The 21248-nt window shown below is 43.2% G+C and overlaps 1 protein-coding gene across 1 annotated transcript in view; it reads right to left on the bottom strand.

Annotated features, from left to right (window-relative positions):
• Positions 1 to 8200: 8200 nt before the first annotated feature.
• The window catches only part of LOC134339419 (phospholipid phosphatase 3-like), a 104867-nt gene continuing 91819 nt past the window's right edge, over positions 8201 to 21248 (bottom strand). The window contains exon 7 of the mRNA XM_063035896.1: positions 8201 to 11318. Within this exon, the coding sequence (XP_062891966.1) occupies positions 11217 to 11318 (102 nt within the window). The 3' untranslated portion in view covers positions 8201 to 11216. The remainder of the gene's footprint in view (positions 11319 to 21248) is intronic.

The following is a 21248-nucleotide window of genomic DNA, read 5'->3' as shown; positions in this document are numbered from 1 at the left end:
TCATTATGTGCCTGGCTATCAAGTTTCCTGTTCAAATATACATTAGTGTGTATCTGGATCAGAGTAGAACTTTTCTACTATTACCAAGCCCATTCAGGTTAATTTATCCACACTCTTTTATCACGCAAGAGATTAGTGAATTCTGCCCAAGGCTACACATCTCGATGGCAGTGTACGCAGCAAGATCCCACAGAGGAGCATGTCAGCCTTTGACCTTTGCATTTGGAATGGGTCAGAGGCTGGGTTTTCAGTGGTGAGTGGCGTTTCCATTATCCACATGGCATAAACCAGGAACGTGACGGGATACTCCCCACTGTAGCTCAATTCTCAACTGATTCACAACCTAGGGACTAACCTTCACTTCATTTTCTCAATATTATCAATCTTTCTACTGCTGTTTTTATTTACAATTTGTCTTCTTTTGCAGTTTAGCTGTTTGCCAGTCTTTTGTGTTTTTTTCATTAGTTCTATTGTATTTCTTTCATCTACTGTGAATGCCTGCAAAAACCTGAATCTCAAGGCAGTATATCATGACATTCACTGAGTGGCATCTTTATTATTTACCTCCTATACCTAAAAAGTTGCCATCCAGAGCATGTTCATGGTCTTCAGCTGCTGTAGCCCATCCACTTCAAGGTTTGACGTGTGGTGCTTTCAGAGATGCTCTTCTGCACACCACTGTTGTAATGCACTGTTATTTGAGTTACTGTCACCTTCCTGTCACCTTGGACCAGCCTGGTCGTCCTACTTTGACCATTCTCATGAACAAGGCATTTTCACCCACAGAACTGCCGCTCACTGGATGATTTTTGTTTAACGCACCATTCTCTGTAAACTCTAGAGATGGCTGTGCGTTTAAATCACAGGACAGCAGCAGTTTCTGAGACACTCAAACCATCCTGTCTGGCACCAACAATTATTCCACCGTCAAAGTCACTTAGATCACATTTCTTCCCCATCCTGGTGTTTGGCCTGAACAACAACTGAACCTCTTGACCATGTCTGCATGCTTGTAGGCATTGAATTGCTGTCACATGACTGGCCGATTAGATGTCTGCATAATAAGCAGGTGTACAGGTGTACCTATTAAAGTGGCCACTAAGTTTATGTACTTTCGTAATTAATTTACTTTGAACTTTGGATGGCACTTAAGTGAAATCTATTCACTGTATCTCTGTACATGTGACAATAATAAACCCATTATTATTAATTGCATCCTACCAAATCGTGGTCATCACCTTTTTAAAGGCTGAAGACCTTCAATTTCTCCATTCACTTTTATAATTCAATACTATGGAGCTGGCACCAGAGTTTCTTTGGAGTGGAGTGTCTCCCCACCAAAGTTCAAAGTACATTTACTTTCATAGTATGTTTAAATTATACAGCCTTGAGGTTGAGCTTCTTACAGGCAGCCACAACGCAAGAAACCCCAAAGAACCCAATTTAAAAATCAGCCAATGCAGAGAGAGAGAGGGAGGGAGAGAGAGAGAGAGAGAGAGAGAGAGAGAGAGAGAGAGAGAGAGAGAGAGAGAGAGAGAGAGAGAGAGAGAGAGAGAGAGAGAGAGAGAGAGAGAGAGAGAGAGAGAGAGAGAGAGAGAGAGAGAGAGAGAGAGAGAGAGAGAGAGAGAGAGAGAGAGAGAGAGAGAGAGAGAGAGAGGGAGAGAGAGAGAGAGAGAGAACACAAATCAGGCAAACAATAAAAGCAAGCAACAGCATTCAGAACCAAACTGAGTCCATAGACCCGGAGCCCGGAGTAGCTGAAACAGGCCCATAGCCTCAGTCCCAGTACATCACATGGTGGGGCAAATCGCAGTGAGGCTCACAGATACAAAGTATGTGGCAGCCTCAGCGCCATGGAGAGAGGAGGAAACATGGTGGTATTGCGAATCAAACCGGCCCGATCCTCACCTCTGGTCCCGACACCTGCCTTATCGGTCTACCTGGTAAATTTATCACCAAAGTACACATACATCACCATACACGACCCTGAGATTCATTTTCTTAATGCGCAAATTCAGTAAGTCCAATAATCATAACATAGTCAATGAAAGACCACTCCCGATAGGGTGGACAACCAACATACAAAAATCAACAAACTGCAAATACAAAATAAAAAAAAAATAACAATAATAATAAATAAATTAGCAATAAATATCGAGAACATCAGATGAGGAGTAGGGCAAGTGAAATTGAGTGCAGTTCACGTGCCTGATAGTTGAGGGGTGGTCACTGTTTCTGAACCTGGTGGTGGGAGTCCTGCGGCTCCTGGAACTTCTTCCCAATGGCAGCAGTGAGAAGAGAGCATGACAAGGGTGTTGGGGGTTCTCTGACGGTGGATGCTACTTTCCTGCGACAACACTTGATGCAGATGTGCTCAATGGTGGGGAGGGCTTTAACTGTGATGGACTAGATCATATCCACTGCTTTTTACTGACCATTCACAAACAAGAGGAAATCTGCCGATGCTGGGAATCCAAGCAACGCACACAAAATGCAGGAGGAACTCAGCAGGCCAGGCAGCATCTATGGAAAAGAGTACAGTCAACATTTCCGGCCAAAAACCCTTTAGCAAGACTGGAGAAAAAAAGATGAGGAGTAGATTTAAAAGGTGGGGGGAGGGGAGAGAGAAGCACACGGTGATAGGTGAAACTGGGAGGGGGAGGGGTGAAGTAAAGAGCTGGGAAGTTGATTGGTGAAAGAGATACAGGGCAGGAAAAGAGGGAATCTAATCGGAGCGGACAGGAGGCCATAGAAGAAAAAAAGGGAGGGAGGAGCCCCGGAGGGAGATGATGGGCAGGCAAAGAGATAAGGTCAGAGAGGGAAAAGGGGATGGAGAAAGGTGAAGGAAGAGGAAGGGGCATTTTTGTAGGTTTTTCCATTCAAGGGCTTTGGTGTTTCCATCCCAGCCTGTGATGTAGCCAGTCAATATACTCTTCAGCAAACATAGAAGTTTGTTAAAGTTTTAGATGTCATGCTGAATCTTTGCAAACTCCTAAGGTGCTGTCGTGCTTTCTTCATAATTGCCCTTACACCCAGCACAGGTCCTCCGAAATAATACACGGAGGAATTTAAAGTTGCAGATCCTCTCCACCTCTGATCCTTCAATGAGGACTGGCTCATAGACCTCTGGTTTCCTCCTCCTGAGGTCAATAATCAGCTCCTTGGTCTTGCTGACATTGAGTAAAATGTTGTTGTTATGACAGCACTCAGCCAGATTTTCGGTCTCCCTCCTACATGCTGATATTGAGAACATGAGATGAAGCGTCATTGAAAGTGAGTCCATTAGGTTGTGGGAACTATTCAGTGATGGGGCAGGTGAGGTTGAGTGAAGTTATTCCCTCTGGTTCAAAAGTGCTTGGTTGAGGAGTAATAACTGTTACTGAACCTGGTGGTGAGAGTCCTGAGACTCCTGTACCTTCTTCCTGATGGCAGCAGCGAGATGAGATTATGACCTGAGTGGTGGCAGTCCTTGATGATGGATGCTGCTTTTTGTGCAGGTGTGCTCAATGGTGGGGAGAACTTTATCTATGATGGTCTTAGCCATAGCCACTACTTTTTGTAGGAGTTTTTGTTCAAGGGCATTGGTGTTTCAATAGACAATAGACAACAGGTGCAGGAGTAGGCCATTTGGCCCTTCCAGCCAGCACCACCATTCACTGTGATCATGGCTGATCATCCATAATCAGTACCCCATTCCTGCCTTCTCCCCATATCCCTTGACTCCACTATCTTTAAGAGCTCTATCTAACTCTTTCTTGAAAGCATCCAGAGAATTGGCCTCCACTGCCTTCTGAGGCAGAGCATTCCACAGATCCATAACTCTGGGTGAAAAAGATTTCCTCAACTCCATTCTAAATGGCCTACCCCTTATTCTTAAACTGTGGCCTCTGGTTCTGGACTCCCCCAACATCGGGAACATGTTTCCTATATGTTTCAATCAGATCCCCTCTCATCCTTCTAAATTCAAATGTATACAGGCCCAACCGCTCCAATCTTTCAACATATGACAGTCCCGCCATCCCCGGAATTAACCTCGCGAAACTACGCTACACTCCCTCAATAGCAAGAATGTCCTTCCTCACATTTGGAGATCAAAACTGCACACAATACTCCAGGTGTGGTCTCACCAGGGCCCTGTACAGCTGCAGAAGGACCTCTTTGCTCCTATACTCAACTCCCCTTGTTATGAAGGGCAACATGCCGTTAGCTTTCTTCCATACCAAGCTGTGATGCAGCCAGTCAATATATGCTTCACCAAACATAAAGTTTGTCAAAGCTTTAGCATTCATGCCAAATCTTTGCAAACTCCTGAGGAAGTAGAGATCCTCTGAAATGATAGCACAGAAGTTATTGCTGTGGAACTCAATCTCTCTCCTACAAGCTGATTCGTCATCAACTTTGGTTTGGCCAATGACAGTGATATATAGCCAGTAAACTTAAATATGGCATCGGAGCTGTGCTTTGCCACACAGTCATAAGAGTACAATGAGTAGAGCTGGGGGCTAAGCACACTACCTCGTGGTGCACCTGTGCTGATGGAGATTGTGGTGGTGATGTTGCCAATCTGAACTGACTGGGGTCTGCAGGTGAGGAAATCAAGGATCCAATTGCACAAGGAGGCACTTGAGGCCAAGATCTTGAAGCTTATTGGTTAGTTTTGAGGGTATGATGGCATTGAATGCTGAGCTGTAGTTGATATGAACATCTGGACCTTTGTTGTCCAGATGTTCCAGGTTGAGTAAAGGGTCAATAAAATGTGGGCCTGATGTGCTGGTAGGCAAATCAGAGCATATCCAAGTTACTTTTAGGCAGGATTTGTTATAGTTCATCACCAACCTCCCAAAACACTTCACTATGGTGGATACTGGATGATAGTCATTCAGTCAGGTTACCACGCTCTCCTTAGGCACTGGTGTAATTGAAGATTGAGGTATCCACCTACTTCAAGCAAACTGAGAGGTTAAACATCTCAGGGAACACCCCAGCCAGGTGATCAGCACGGGTCTTTCGTACTCAGCCAGCTACCCATCTGGGCCAGACGCTTACAGCGGGATCACCATCCTGATGGATGCTATCACATCGGCCTCAGAGACTGAAAGTGCGGGGTCACTGCGGGTGTGGGAGTTTGCGATCTTTCTACCACGCTTTGACAACCAAAGTGAGCATAGAAGGTCGTGAGTTCATCTGGAAGTGAAATCCTGTTGTCATCTATGTCGCTTAATTTTACTTTGTAGGAGGTGATAGTATTCAGGCCCTGCCACAGCTGTTGAGCATCCTTCATCGAATCAAGTTTAGTCTGGAATTGCCATTTCATCTATGGAGCTTGTACCTGGACCTCTTGTAACCTTCTTGGTTTCCAGACTTGAATGCCTCTGATCTGGCTCTCAGCAGATTGCAGATCTCATGGCTCTTCCAGTGCTTCTGGCTGGGGGAAGACTCTTGAAAAATTTGGTGGGGACATGCTTGTCTACAACTGTTTTAAGAAAGTCTGTGACAACCGCGGTGTATTCGTTCAGATCCACAGATGAGTCCTTGAACAGGTGACGTCCATTGACTCAAAGCAATCCGTAACTGCTCCCATGACCACCTCTTTGTTGTCCTAATCTCTGCAGCCTTGCTCTTTAGCCTCTGTCTGTATGCAGGTAGGATAGCCAAGTGATTAGATTCTGGGCATGGAAGGGGAGGCATTCCTTATGTTTGTATAGCAGTGGTCTCATGTGTTTGGAATCCAGTGCTGCAGGTTATATGCTTATGGCAATTGGGTGAAATATCTTCAAACAAGTATGACTGAAATCCCTTTCTATGATTTGAAATACGTCGGGTGGACTGTTTCTTGTTTGGTGATGGCATCATGTGGTATCTCAAGTGCTCGATTATAGTTGGCGCTGGTGGTATGCAAACTGCGATCAGGATCACGGAGGAGAACTCTCTTGATAAATTGAACGGTTGGCACGATCTTTGAGTGTTCCAGGTCAATGAGAACGCAAGTACAATAAAACTGCCACATCGGAGTACCACAGAGTTTTATCATGAAGCACAGACTCCCATCTTCTGCCTTTTCTGAATCAGCAGTTTGGTCCATCCCGTGTATTGAGAAGATGTTGGGTATGCTTGTCGTATCCAGCATACTCTGGTAAGCCATTGAACACGCCTACAAAGAGCGCTGCCCAAAGAAAGCAGCATCCTTCAAGGACCTCACCATCCAGGCCTTGCCCTCTTCTTGATACTACCATGAGGAAGGAGTACAGGAGCCTTAGGTCCCACACCATCAGTTTCAGGAAAGTTATTACCCTATAACCATCAGGCTCCTGAACCAGTGTGGATAACTTCACCACAACACTGAACTGATCACTGAACACAACCTACCGACTCACTTTCAATGACTTGACAACTCATGTTCTCAGTATTATTTATTTACTTATTTAGTTATTATTATTTGTTTTTATTTTTTATTTGAAATTTGTCTTTTGCACATTGATTGCATGTCATTCTTTGTCTAGTTTTTCATTGATTTTATTGTATGTCTTTGTTTTACTGTGAATGTTCACAAGAAAATGAACCTCAAGGTAGTGTAATGCATGGAGTCATTCACAGTACATACTTCGATTATAAATTTATTTTGAACTTTGGATGGCACACTAAAGTTTTTCACTGTATCTGTGCATGTGGCAATTATAAACCCATTGCTATTATTTTGCATCCTAACAAATCGTGGTCATGATGCACTATCAATTACTCCAAAAGACTGGAAGTAGAGTAAATACTGCAAGGCTTTTATTAACAGTAAAATGGGTCCTCGTCCATGCTGTGTCTGTCCTGGACTGAGGGAGGAGCAGTGGCACAATCGCCTTTATTCAGGGGTCTGTGGGAGGAGCCACAGGAGCAGTCAGCAGAGGGGCCTGTCCAGACAGGTAACCCAGTTACAACATATATACATGGCTTACCACAGGTCATCACCTTTTTAAAGTCTGAAGGGCATCAACTTCTTCACTCTCTCTTATAATTCAGCAATCTGAAGTTGGCACCAGCTCTTCTTTGGAGTGGCGTGTCTCTACTTCTCTCCTAAACCGAGGTGAAACAGTTTGCACCACACAGTTCTGATATGAATCCCTCCTCAATGACTCACCAAACACTGCTCAACATCCTAAGCAAATTGCTTCCTATTGCACGACAACATGATGTGCGCTGCGCGATGAAGCCTGGGTGGGTGGGAAAGGTAAAGGGCTGGAGAAAAAGGAATCCTAGGAGAGGAAGGTGGACCATAGGAGAAAGGGAAGTAGGAAGGGACCAAGGTGGAGGTGATGGGCAGGTGAGAAGAGTGGGGAATAGAATAAGTGTGGAGGAGGAGGGAATTTTTTGTTTTAATTGGAAGGAGAAATCGATTTTCATGCCATCAGGTTGAGGCTACCTAGGCAGATTAAAAGGTGTTCCTCTACCCTGAGACTGGCCTCATCAAGGCACTTCCATCTATTTTAAAGGTTCAAAGGTTCATGTATTATCACAGTATGCATGTACAACTCTGAAAATTGTCTTCTCCAGATAGCCACATTTATTTTGTTATATGCTATAAATGCAAGCTATTATTGAAGTTCTGTTTCATAAAAAAACAACTTAGTTCTTGTTAAAATTGAAATAGGAATTAACTTTTATTTACAATAAATTTTTTATAGATATATTGAAGCATTCTTTAAGTTTCTTACAAATTACACTCACAAGTCATAATAAACATCAAAAACCTTGGTTAAGGCTGTTGAAGAGTCTACAAAAGTTGCCTGATATAGTTTAAAAGAAATGGATCTAGCAGCACAAAGAAGCAATTCACAATCAGGCCATTTCCACTGCATCACATATTGACAGAATTCACAATCTGCACAGCTAAGTGTGGCAGTGATTTAGGAATCAGACTGCCTTTTCATCTCGGTTCATCTTTGCTCAAATCCATCACTGACTAGTGCAATGAGAACCGCTTTCCTCTGGACTAGAAATGTCCCCCGTAACACGAGACTAGATTTAACCATAGCCCAGTTGTCCTGGCAACACCAGAATCCAGTGTAAACCATCAATGGCTGCTTTAGACTAAGGCACCAAGTATTACTTGAACAGGAACATAATCATTCCTCTGGTTCAATATAATAATATTGGAAGATTTCTTAATATTTTCATGCAATTGCAAACACTTTTGTGTAAATTTTTGTTGGGCTTTTCAGTATATAAAGTAGAGACCACATTTCAAATGTGATCCTGTAGATTTAGAAATATTTTGGGAAATCATATCATACAAGGTGCAATCCAAATGCAATTTTTCTCTCTTTAGAGTCCTGCATCATAGGAGCAGATCCTTTGACTCACTGAGTTCACATCCATTTATATTACTTGTACACTAATCCATTTCTTTACTGAATTGAGGCATACAAATGGCCCAAATCTCCCTTAATTGCCGAGTCTCCACTCATCTGGCAGCATCACAATGGACTTGACAGCAGGGGAGAATGGAAACAAGACTGGGAACACAATATTTCAATTCAACTTGAACTTCAGCTCCAGTTTTCTACTCTATTGAAACAGATTTCTCCCATCCCTTCTCCTTTTGCAGAGAATCAGTGAGGCTCCCTTCCAAGTCCAGATCAGATGAGTGAATGTCAGTTTGTCCTTGAGAGGGCCTGAGACAGGAATAGAAAGTTCTCGGAAGCATGGAATACTCTGAACCCTCAGCCAAATACCAGTGTAAGCCCAGGAACGTTTATCATGACAAATACTGTACTTCGTAATGCCCTTCCCCCTCTATAATAAGTCTACAGTATTATTCAGAGGACAGTAAAAATTCCACAGCATTGCAGAGATCAAGGCTGGCACCAAGTGTGACTGAAATGATGCTGTGGACTGGGAGCAGTATTTGTAAAACAAGCCAGACGCCAGGCTCTGTGACACTGTTATTCTCAAAGCGGATTGGGTTGGGAAAAGTATCTTGGAAACTGTAAAATAATCACACACACACACACACACACACACACACAGCATGATCAAGAATAAAATAAATCCACAGAGCCAGTGTGCACGAACTCAGTTTTATACTAAACCGATAAAAAAAGACATTTATTGCAATTAACAGCATTTATCAGCTTCTTCATATGAAAGGAATAAATTATAGTGGAATATGAATTCTCCAGTTGTGCACCTTCCAGATCAGATATCACAATGGTCCCCTGTGGTTTTCCCCTGTCAGGAACTGGTTCACTAACTGCTGAGGGCTCTCAGTCTAATGATAACTTAAAGGGAATTGTCACTTGCAACTACTGCATCCTCTGCTCTCCACACCATTTTTCAGTTCAATTACTATTCCCCCCCTCTCACAACTGAATAATCCATGAGTTCTAATCCTCTAGGTTGCCTCCTTCGATTAAGAGACACCAGAATGGATCTCCTGTTGTATTTTGGTAGAGGCATTTTGCTGGGATGACATAAAAGCTGAGAATTCTTAGTGTCCATAATAAAAAGAAAGTCAATATAAAATATCAGAATTAAAATTGTCATGGACATGCATCTCAAATTAAACTGCAATGAACACTGTAAAGATGAATCAGATCTTTTTGAGTACATTACCAGCTACCTGAAATTAGAGTTATTGACAATAGCTTCCAACATTCTCTCCGTCAGATGATCCAGCCCAAAGGCAGACAGAATACAAAGTCCCGTCACATTGCCCGCAAGCCTCAATCAGCTTCTCTTCGACAGAAAATTCTGGAAGCAGTTAACAAGTCAGTCAGCATCTGTGGAGGAGAAACAGAATAAGCGTTTCAGGTCGAAGCCCTTCGCCAGAACTCTGAGGAAGGCTCCTCAACCTGAAACGTTGACTGTCTATCGTTCGACAGGTGCCAGTTGACCTGCTTTTAGAACCTCTGTTACAGATTTCCAGCATCTGTAATCTTTTAATAAAACCTTTCAGCTTCTTTTCAATGCATTACAACTCACCGAGGTCAGTCCAGATGAAGCTCGCTCCTTTGGACAAGCACCATTCTGTGTTTCAAAGATCACCCTTTGTTCAGAACATAGTCACACTTCCCTTTTCTAGCATTTTTTGGGACTTACTTCACTTGATTTGTCCAGCTCATCACTTCTGGAGAGAGTAATTGAATGAATTACCTCTTTAATCCTTTTTGCTGCAGATCAGCAATTTGAACCATCAACTCTTGACCAACTGCCCACAGATGCCACCTGTCCAGCTTTATTCGGATATCCAGCATCTGCAACATTTTATTTCTGAGTCCCCTCTTAGCTGCTCTTCAGTAATGAGCATTTCTCTGTTTATGACTCTTTTCCCCTGGCTTATTCCCTTTTGGACAATTTATTTTTGTTTTATCTAAACAGCTGCCACAGGACGTTGTATATAATCAGTCTGGTGAGCAGATATCAGAAACAGAATCCTTGTCACTTTCAACATTAACTGCATTTCCGGCCAATATGATGGTTCTGACATGAGATCGCCCAAAGTCGGTTAATGTTTGGCTCAATTTTGCTTAGTTATAGAAAATCCAATACCACCCACCTTCAAAAGCAGTGAAACAAGTTCTGGTTGGTCAGTCTCCTAGAGAAAACAGGACCCATTAATAAAACATGTCATCAAGCTAACTTCCATCCCTGATTTAGATACCATTAGTTAAAGATATAATAAATGTGGGTATTTAATTTTGAATGAAATTAGCTTTTCTTCATCCATGTACTGAATAAATGGTAATATCTTAATTATAGATTTGTTTTTAGTCATAAGAGTACACTCACAAAAGGCTCAACACAGACTGTGATCTATAATATTAATTACTTATGTTATTTATAGAATACATTGTTGCTCACAGCATTAAGTTGTTCAGTTTCCATAGTGTATGGAGAATCTATGAAGTCAGGCACTTTAAGGTTGCTAATAAAGGTCTAAAATCCATAGGTCATGGTAGGAGAAACTGAATGAAATAAATCCTCAGGGAGCAACGGAAAATCCAGGGTAATTCCGTACAATAGTTGCTGAGCATCCAGCGAACATGGCTTCAAGGTCTTGTTGGAAAAGAAAATCAGAGTGAGGCCATATTGGAGATTATCCTGGAGACTAAAAAAAACTGCGGAAGGTTCTTTGAACACTGGCTTCTTGCTTGGTTTCTGGTCCAATACTGGTACGGTGGCCTGTTCAAGCCACAAACATATTTTCCATATCCTGGACCTCAATTATGCTAACACGTTGTATGATTGGTCAGTATGGAATTGTCCGAGCTGACGTTCGATTCCTTTATCACCTTTCTCTTCAACTTAAACATGTCCGATACGTGAAATGCCTGAAAACAAAGAAACAGCAACTGTGATTTTCTCTTTTCTCAATCTCCTAGGCTTATCCACATAAAAATCATTAAGACCGCAGTCATTTGGCCACTGCACCTCCCTCCCCCACCCTCCCAAGTCATAAACTCTAGTTCAAGATATGTACACTTGCATACTGTACTCCCATGCAGAAACAGGTTCTGCATGGAGTTAACATTCTAGAGAGGGCCACAGGAGGTTCAGCAACCACCCCTTCACCTTTTCCCTCCCCACCATCCACATAAAGTAGCGATTCATCTGCACTTTTTCCAGTCTAGTGCACTGTATTTAATGTTGGGTTTCGTTTACACTGGAGAGACCAAATGCAGATTGGGTGATTGTTTTGTGGCGGGATCCATTCACCAGCTCACTCCAACTTCTCTGCCTGTCGCCTCCAGGTCTGTTACAATGAGGCTTGAAGAACCAGATCTCATCTTCCCATGGGCTCATTGCAGCATGTAGGACCCAGTACTGAAATCTCCAGCATGGGTAACTCACACTTTGCTGCCATTTACCACTTTTTTGGTTCTCCTCTTCCATGAGTATAGTTTGGCCTGCTGGCCTTGCTAAGACATACAATGGGGCTTCTAACTAACAGTCCTTCAACCATCAGACTCCTGAATGAGCGTTGATAACTTCACTCACCTCAACACTGAACTAATTGTACAACCTGAAGACTTCCCTTTCAAGGACTCTACAACTCATGTTCTCAGTATTAATTCATCAATCCATCAACCATTTATTTATTTATTATTTGTGCTTTTTTTTTGTATTTGCAGAGTTTGTCTTCTTTGCACATTTGGTTAGTGTGTCTTTGTGAGTAGATTTTTATTGATTCTATTTTACTTCTTTGCTCTACTGTGATTACCAGCAAGAAAATGAATCTCAGGGTAGTATATGGTGACATATATGTATTTTGATCACAAACTTACTCTGAATCTGAACTGCGCCGTCACATTCAAAAGCTGACTGTATTTCACTATCCTACCATACCAGAAAATAGCTACCAAATAAATACAACGTTATGGATGCTAATTTGCTCATTTTGGGCTCATTCTACCAACTAAATCAACATCACTGCATATTTTCACTCTTCCTTTAAAAAATGCCATGGAAGTATATCCAAGATTTCAGAACGTGACTAAATTTTGTGAAGATTGGCTAGTTCCACTCTTTAGCATGTTTCTATTAAACAATAAACACAAGAGATTCTGCAGATGCTGGAAATCCAGAGTAATACATACAAAATGCTGGAGGAGCTCCGCAGGTCAGGCAGCATCTATGGAGATGAATAAACAGTTGATGTTTCCAATCCCTTCCTTTCCACTCTCGATGTAGGGTCTTGACCTGAAATGTTGACTGTTGATTCCCCTGTATAGATGCTACCCAACCTGCTGCGTTCCACCAGCATTCTGCGTCTGTTACTTCAGATTAAACAAACTGTCTTTGGCAAATGTTGGAGAGAGGAGACGTGGTCCTCTGTTGACCTCGCTGTAATTGGCCTCTGATGTCTCCTCGAGGAAATCCGCTTGCCCCAGAAAGCACTGGGGCTCTTTTTTTTTACAAAATCAGTGGCCAACATTTTAAAATCAGTTTCCAACTGCAATAACAGACGTACACACGTGCATATGCACACACACTGGGCTATTCTATTTCAAGATGGCAGTCACACAGCATAGTCTCTCCTCAGCAAAACAAGTGCAATTTGAACACATGGAACTGTGCCACTCTGGAGCACCATCTGACACCTGTGCCAGCCTTAGAATCCACATTCCTCCTGGATCTGAGGCCTCATTATTCAATTCCTGGACCTCAGCCATTTTGGCAGAGTTGGTGGAAAATGGATAACTCTCACATTACTCGGTAACAACAAATACTCTTGAAGATTGTGCTAAAAAACACTGGCCTCGAGATCTGAGCTTGTTGACCTCATATACAGTAGATGTTTTATTTTTATTCTGGCTCTCTGGGCTGGATTTAAATTCAAAACTGACTGTGGATTGAAAGCAGTGTTTCCAGGCATGCGCAGGGTTCAATGGGGAACTGAATTGCATGCTCGCTGAGATTATGAAAGACAGACAACAGCGACAACAATCACCACCCAATATTCACCCGTGTCTGTGAAGACAGGAGGGGCAGGCTCTTGGGACGTGCTGGCATCAAAGACAGTCCAGAGGAGGTTCATGAGAATGAATTAACAAATGACGAATATTTGATGGCTCTGGGCTTACACGCCGTAAGAGTTTAGAAGAATGAGGAGGGATCTCATTGAAAGCTATCAGATGATGAAAGGCCTAGATAGAATGGACATGGAGATGTTTCCTGTAGTGGAGTTTAGAAGAATGAGGAGGGATCTTATTGAAAGCTATCGGATAATGAAAGGCCTAGATAGAATGGACATGGAGATGATGTTTCCTGTAGTGGGGGCATCTAGACCCAGAGGGCACAGCCTCAGAATAGAAGGCTGTCCCTTTAGAACAAGGATGAGGAGGACTTTCCTTTGCCAAAGGATGGTGAATCTGTGGAATTCATTGCCACAGATGGCTGTGGAGACCAATTTACCAGTATATTTAAAAGAGAGATTGATAGGTGCTTGATTGGTAAGGGTGTCAAAGGTTATGGGGAGAAGGATAATAAATCAGCCATGATTGAATTGTGGAGCAGACTCAATGGCCAATTCCACTCCTATGTCTTATGATTTAAATGAAGGGAAAGGTTAACTGGTACTTAGTAAATGGGAAGTCCTTACCCCAGCCATTGTCCAGGAAAGGGTGAGGGTTTGGGGATGGAAGACAACATTGCCATTTATAGTGAGAACTCCTCCCCTTTGGAGTAGCTTTTAGAAAAGACAATTTCTGGCCAACACTCCATCCAATGGTGTTCACAGAAGTGCCGAGCAAGTATTGGAGAAGAGGAACAGCCAATCCCGTACTTGCCCCACCATTATTTGAATCTAACCCAGCCCACTGCCATCAGCACAAGTCCCATTGGGAGTGGCTGTTGTAAGAGCACTTGCTACACAGTGACACCAGGGGGTGGTAACTCACACTTCCAGGCAATTTGGAACCAGAATGTAATTTCTTGTCACTGTCTTGTATGACGAGTCATTACCCAGCATTGCAGTAATACAGGTCTAGCAATTACACAGTTCATGCACAGGGGACATGCACAATGAAATCTCTCCCTCCCACCCCAGACAAATTCCAGCCCCTGAGACCATAAAACACTAAGACATAGCAGCAGATTAAGGCCATTCAGTCCATCAAGCCATAACATCATGGCTGATTTATTATTCCTCTCAACCCTATTTTCCTGCCTTCTCCCTGTAACCTTTGACACAGTTAATAATCAAGAACCTATCAACTTCTGAGTTAAATATACCCAATGATGTTCTCCACAGCCATCTGTTGCAATGAATTCCACAGAGTCAGCACCCTCTGATTAAAGAAATTCCCCCTCATCTGTGTTCTATCCCATTATTGTCCCTTAGCAACCTTACAAAAATTATCACAGGTCTTCGATTTCCAATCTAACCACCAGATTCAGGATTGTAGAGATCATACTTCCACAAATCCCTCCAAATTCTACGGAAGGTTAAGTGAACTAATGCTAGTGCTCTTTCCCAGACCAACGTCCTTTATACTTATGTTCCAATTACACTTAAACAAAAACAGACAATGTTGGGAAGACTCAGAAAGTCAGGCAGTATCCGTAGAGTTCTGAGTTTAAAGCCCAATGTACATTTATTTTCGAAGTACATATACGTCACCATATACTACCTTGCAGGCATTTAATGGAGAACAAAGAAATAACAAGACTGACAAACAATCAACGTGCAAAGACAAACTGTGCCAATAATGATAATAATAACCAACTTTATTTCAGATTTTCAGCATCTGCAGCTTTTTGAATTTTCCCGGATCTACTTGTTTTGTAGTGATTGGTGACTTCTGTAAGGGTGAATTTCTGTAACCCAAACAGTATCTCACAAGGTCACTTGTATTCACACTCTTGCAATATTTATGAATGTTACTGTTTATTGCTCAAGGAAATGAAGGCAAAAGTTACAAGCTTACAAGTTACAGGGCATTGATGGGAACACGTCTGGTGAACTGTGCACAATGCTTAAACAAAAGAGATTCTGCAGATGCTGGAAATGCTGAGTAACACACACAAAATGCTGGAGGAACTCAACAGGTCAAGCAGCATCAATGGAGAAGAATAAATAGTCCTGATAAAAGGTCTCAACTCCAAACATCGACTGTTTATTCCTGTCTGACCTGTTGAGTTCTTCCAGCATTTTATTTGTGTGCAATACTAGTCAACATTGAAGGTTGTTGTAGGTTATAATGGAACACAGCGGGGATGCAAAGTTGGGCAGAGAGGTGGCAAATGGAGTTCAACTGCACCAACCTTCATGTCAAGTGAAAAACAATTATATTGAATGGTAAAGCAGGTTTGGTGGGCTGGGTGGTCCACTCCTAAATTATTCATCAACTAGTTACAAATATAGAAGTCCACTTGGTCTAATAAGCTTAGTCCAAATGAATACAACCATGGACCAAACCATCCCACAGCATTGGTTACATTTATGAGTTCAGCCAGTCAAAGGCCAGCGATGTGGATGCATAACAAAGGGTATCCGTGCTGGTCGGGCTGTCCCAGGGTCAGATATCCATGCAGGCAGGAGGCATGTGATGCCAGTGAGTCAGCAGATCTGGAGTTTGGTGTCCTGCCATCAGCTAGTCAGGGGTTAATACCGAAGATCGAAGTCCGAAGGTCAATCAGAATGATGGAAGTCAAAGCCCGATGGCCGAGGCCCGGCGGGGCCTGGGGTTGAGGATTGTCTATGGGTTGGAAGGAGGAAAGGGGTTTGTTTTGCTGTTGTTGTTCTGTGTTGTTCTGCTGAGCATTGTGGGCTTGTTCTGTTGGCACCGGTCTTGAGTGGCAACACTTCCAGGCTTACGCCTGGCACATCTTTAGGTGTGCAGGTGTTCATGCAAGTGATGCATTGCACTGCATGTTTCAACGTACATGTGATTAATTAATGAATCTGGATTTGAACAAGTTGCTTCATCACATGACCCCACAGAGGAACGAACCAAAAGTTGGCCTCAGTATCCAGGGCTAATGGAGGATAAAACAAAGCAGTATGTTTCGGAAAACACATCAAAGTTGCTGGTGAATGCAACAGGCCGGGCAGCATCTCTAGGAAGAGGTACAGTCGACGTTTCTGGCCTTCTATATATTGGCGAGACCCGATGCAGACTGGGAGATCGTTTCGCTGAACACCTATGCTCTGTCCACCAGAGAAAGCAGGATCTCCCAGTGGCCACACATTCTAATTCCATGTCCCATTCCCATTCTGATATGTCTATCCACGGCCTCCTCTACTGTCAAGATGAAACCACACTCAGGTTGGAGGAACAACACCTTATATTCCGTCTGGGTAGCCTCCAACCTGATGGCATGAATATTGACTTCTCTAACTTCCATTAATGCCCCACCTCCCCCTCATACCCCATCCGTTATTTATTTATTTATATACACACATTCTTTTTCTCTCTCTCCTTTTTTTCCTTCTGTCCCTCTCACTATACCCCTTGCCCATCCTCTGGGCCTCCCCCCTCCCCCTTTCTTTCTCCTTAGGCCTCCTGTCCCATGATCCTCTCATATCCCTTTTGCCAATCACCGGTCCAGCTCTTGGCTACATCCCTCCCCCTCCTGTCTTCTCCTATCATTTCGGATCTCCCCCTCCCCCTCTGAGATCTCTTACTAGCTCTTCTTTCAGTTAGCCCTGACGAAGGGTCTCGGCCTGAAACGTTGACTGTACCTCTTCCTAGAGATGCTGCCTGACCTGCTGCGTTCACCAGCAATTTTTATGTGTGTTGCTTGAAATTCCAGCATCTGCAGATTTCCTTGTGTTTGAGTATGTTTCGGAAGTTGACTGAAGTTGGAATTTGAGTTCAAGTTTACTGTTGTCACAGGGATTCAAACCCAGTGTATAAGTGCCATGAAAATTAGCTTTTTTTTTTGCATTAGCAGCAAGGAACGTTACAAGAAGAGGACAAACATAATTTAATATAAGCTTAAATTAACAGAAGCTATACACATGAAAAGTAACAACAATAACAATAACAGTGTGAGACAGAGAGAGAGAGAAAAGAAGTATAGACTGAGGTGGTAAAGGTTTTTTTTCAGGTTAGTACAAGAACTTGACGGCATTGAGGAAGAAGCTGTTGTTGAACCTTGAGATGGTGGGGCCCAGGTGAGTCTTCAGGCTCCCCTATCTTTTGATGAAGGGTCCTGGCCCTAAACATCGACTGTTCATTTCCCTCCACAGAGGGTGCCTGACGTTCTGAGTTCCTCCAGCAATTTGTGAGTGTGTGCTCCTGTACCTCTTGCCTGACGGAGGCATTGGGAAGAGGACACAGCCCAGATGGTGGGGGTCTCCTTCCTGCTTGGCTGCGATATCATTGGTGTCTTGGTGACATTAAAAACAGGTGACTGGTGGGTGGGTTCAGCACGGTCATGAGAGACCCTCACCTTTGAAGATTAATTTGCTCCATCAATGACATCAGAGGAACAATTGTTTGAACCATCCTCACAGGCATTGCTCAGATGTCAACAGCTTTACACAGATTGCTGCAATCCAATTTCCTGATCAGTCTGGCACACCATAAGGTTAAATAAAGTTCAGCTTTAAGCAATAGCACAAGGTTCTTCCAGTTTTCTTACTCTCAAAAGTAATAATGGAAACAATGACACCTTCAAAAACACTGAGTCATTTCTTCCCACGTCTGTAGAAGAGACTCGTCACATGCCTGACATGGTAACAGAGCAGCAAGTATGCTTTGTTATACCTCCAGTGATCTCGGTTTCATTCCAACCTTTGGTGCTGTCTGTGTGGAGTATGCATGCTTTCTCTGTGACTGTCTGAGTTCTGCCAGTGTGATGGGCCCAAGAGGCTAATTGCTAGCACGGCAGTGTGATCTTTCCGAAGGGTCAGAGTTCTTTGTGACAAAGTTAAGAATCACAAAAGACGGGGTGACAGAAAGAAGGACTTGAATGCATTCTTCAACCTTTCATTTTCCTCATCTGAGGAAAGACATTCTTGCCATAGAGGTTCACCAGATTGATTCCTGGGATGGCAGGACATTCATATGAAGAAAGACTGGATTGACTAGGTTTATACTCGCTGGAATTTAGAATATTGAGGGGAGATCTTATTGAAATGTATAAAATTCTAAAGGGATTGGACAGGCTAGATGCAGGAAGATTGTTCCTGATGTTGGGGAAGTCCAGAACGAGGGGTCACAGGTTAAGGATAAAGGGGAAGCCTTTTAGGACCCAGATGAGGAAAAGCTTCTTCACACAGAGAGTGGTGAATCTATGGAATTCTCTGCCACAGGAAACAGTTGAGGCCAGTTCGTTGGCTATATTTAAGAGGGAGTTAGATATGGCCCTTGTGGCTACAGGGGTCAGGGGGTATAGAGAGAGAGCAGGTACAGGGTTCTGAGTTGGATGATCAGCCATGATCATACTGACTGGCAGTGCAGGCTCGAAGGGCCGAATGGCCTACTCCTGCACCTATTTTCTATGTTTCTATGCTTCTACTGTGCTGACTCGTTCATCCGCAACTCGTTGGTATGTTGTTTCAGTTCCTATGAATAATACCAGCATTTGGAAATCCTTTGTAGTCTATAAATCTTTTGGAATTTAGAAATATTTTATGACTCATAAATCCTCTGTAAGTTCTAAATGTGTGTTAACAATTTAAACGGGTATCGTTAAAAATAAAATAAACTGCGCTTAAACTACTTTGTTAGCTGGAAGTATGTCTTCCTTTGTATGAAGGTGGAATCCACCACTCAAATAGAGGGTATTGGTAGCTGGAGCTCACTGCAGAGACGAGACAGGGAAGTCAGCCAGCCTTTGAAGAGCAATATAACCTCCCTATTGTGACGGTTCAGATAGATATCTATATCAGATAGGACTTGAAATCTTTGCATACAGTGAACCCAATACCATCACACTAGCAGCCTTTATACTGGAAGGATCAAAGATACATCTTCAAGAAGATGTGCCTCAGGGAGGTGAAGTGACAACCATCACTAAGGACCCTCACCAACCTGGAGGCCCACATTCAATGATTCAGGAACAGTTCCTACCCTTCCGCTCTCAAAAATTATTGTCCATGAACCGATGAACATTACTACCTCATTATTCTATTTACTTTGCACTATTTATAGGCATCCGTTAGTCTCATGAGACCACAGAATTGCGCCTTGGAAGGTTTCCAGGGTGCAGGCCTGGGCAAGGTTGTATGGGAGACCAGCAGCTGCCCATGCTGCAAGTCTCCCCTCTCCACGCCACCGATGTTGTCCAAGGGAAGGGCATTAGGACCCATACAGCTTGGCACCAGTGTCGTCACAGAGCAATGTGTGGTTAAGTGCCTTGCTCAAGGACACAACACGCTGCCTCAGCTGAGGCTCGAACTAGCGACCTTCAGATCACTAGACCGACACCTTAACCACTTGGCCACGTGCCAACTATTTATTTTGTAATTTATAGTAATTAAAAAAATTTGCACTGTACTGCTGCCCCAAAACAACAAATTCAGCAACATATAAGACAGAAATAATGAACCTGATTCTGATTCAATTTTACAGTTTTTGATAGATATTCCTATTTTCTTGAACAAAAAACCCTGTAAGTTACTTATTTCATAGATCTTATATATGACGAAGTGAGAAAGGGGAACAAAGTTCCTGTTGTTTCTGGAAAAGTCATTAATAAAGTGGGCATGAGTTGTTGCACAAGATGAAGAGTGTGTCACAGTGACAGACAGGAGGATGACCCTGGGTCAACATGTTGACCCACTTTCACTCAACTTTTTGTGATGTGGAGGGCAGAACAAGCGCATGGTCCCTACCCGTCTATTCCCTGTGTATTCACAGTCTATCTAAGAGCCTCCTGAACATCTTTATCATATCTGCCTTCACCGCCACCCCAGCAGCAAATCTGAGTCACCCACCATTCTCTGTATAAAAAACTTTCCTTACACATTTCCTTTGAACTTACCCCTCTCAACCCAAGTGCATGCCCTTGCGTATTAAGACGTTTCGACGCTGGGAAGAAGGGACCAGTGGTCTATTCTATCTATGCCTCTCATAATCTTATAAACTTTATCAAGGAGGAGGAGAAGATGACAGCGCGACGGCAGCGCGCGCGGCCTCTCCGGTAAATGATATCTGTAATCTGTCAAGTAGGGGACCGTGCACAATTCTGATTTGATGGAGACGGACGTGAGAGTACGGAGGAACATCTGGAAAACTTCTGAAATGGCCGCTTCGCTGCCGCTGCTACTGTGTGGTAACCAGAATCTCCGGAGCAGAAGGCCCCGAGTCTTCGGCTTTGCTTGTTTTGGCGGCCGGGGCGAGGTCAAAGGCGCTCGGCAGAGGATGGCGCTCGGGAGGCTGTATCAGAGGGGCTAGTCAGAGGCGCGAAGTTTTCGGACGGATGGACTCAGTGTTGGCTGTGGTCAGCTGCTTCCAAGGCATCGGCAAGTTGACGGTGCCTGGAGGTTTATGGCAGGGAGTTTCTCCCTTTTGCTGCCTGCTATCGGGGACTCGGGAGTCGATCGGGACTTGAGACTTTTTTTTACCATGCCCATGGTCTGTTCTTCATCAAATTATGGTATTGCTTTGCACTGCTGTAACTATATGTTATAATTATGTGGTTCTGTCAGTGTTAGTCTTTGGTTTGTCCTGTTTTCTGTGATATCGCTCTGGAGAAACATTGTATCATTTCTTAATGCATGTATGCATTTCTAAATGACAATAAAAGAGGACTGAATGTTCTCATAATCTAAAGTTTTCTCTAAGTCTCTACTATTTTAAAAAATC

The sequence above is a fragment of the Mobula hypostoma genome, chromosome 29, assembly GCF_963921235.1.
Source record: "Mobula hypostoma chromosome 29, sMobHyp1.1, whole genome shotgun sequence".
Taxonomy (NCBI): domain Eukaryota; kingdom Metazoa; phylum Chordata; class Chondrichthyes; order Myliobatiformes; family Myliobatidae; genus Mobula; species Mobula hypostoma.
This window is presented reverse-complemented; position numbering and strand designations above follow the sequence as displayed.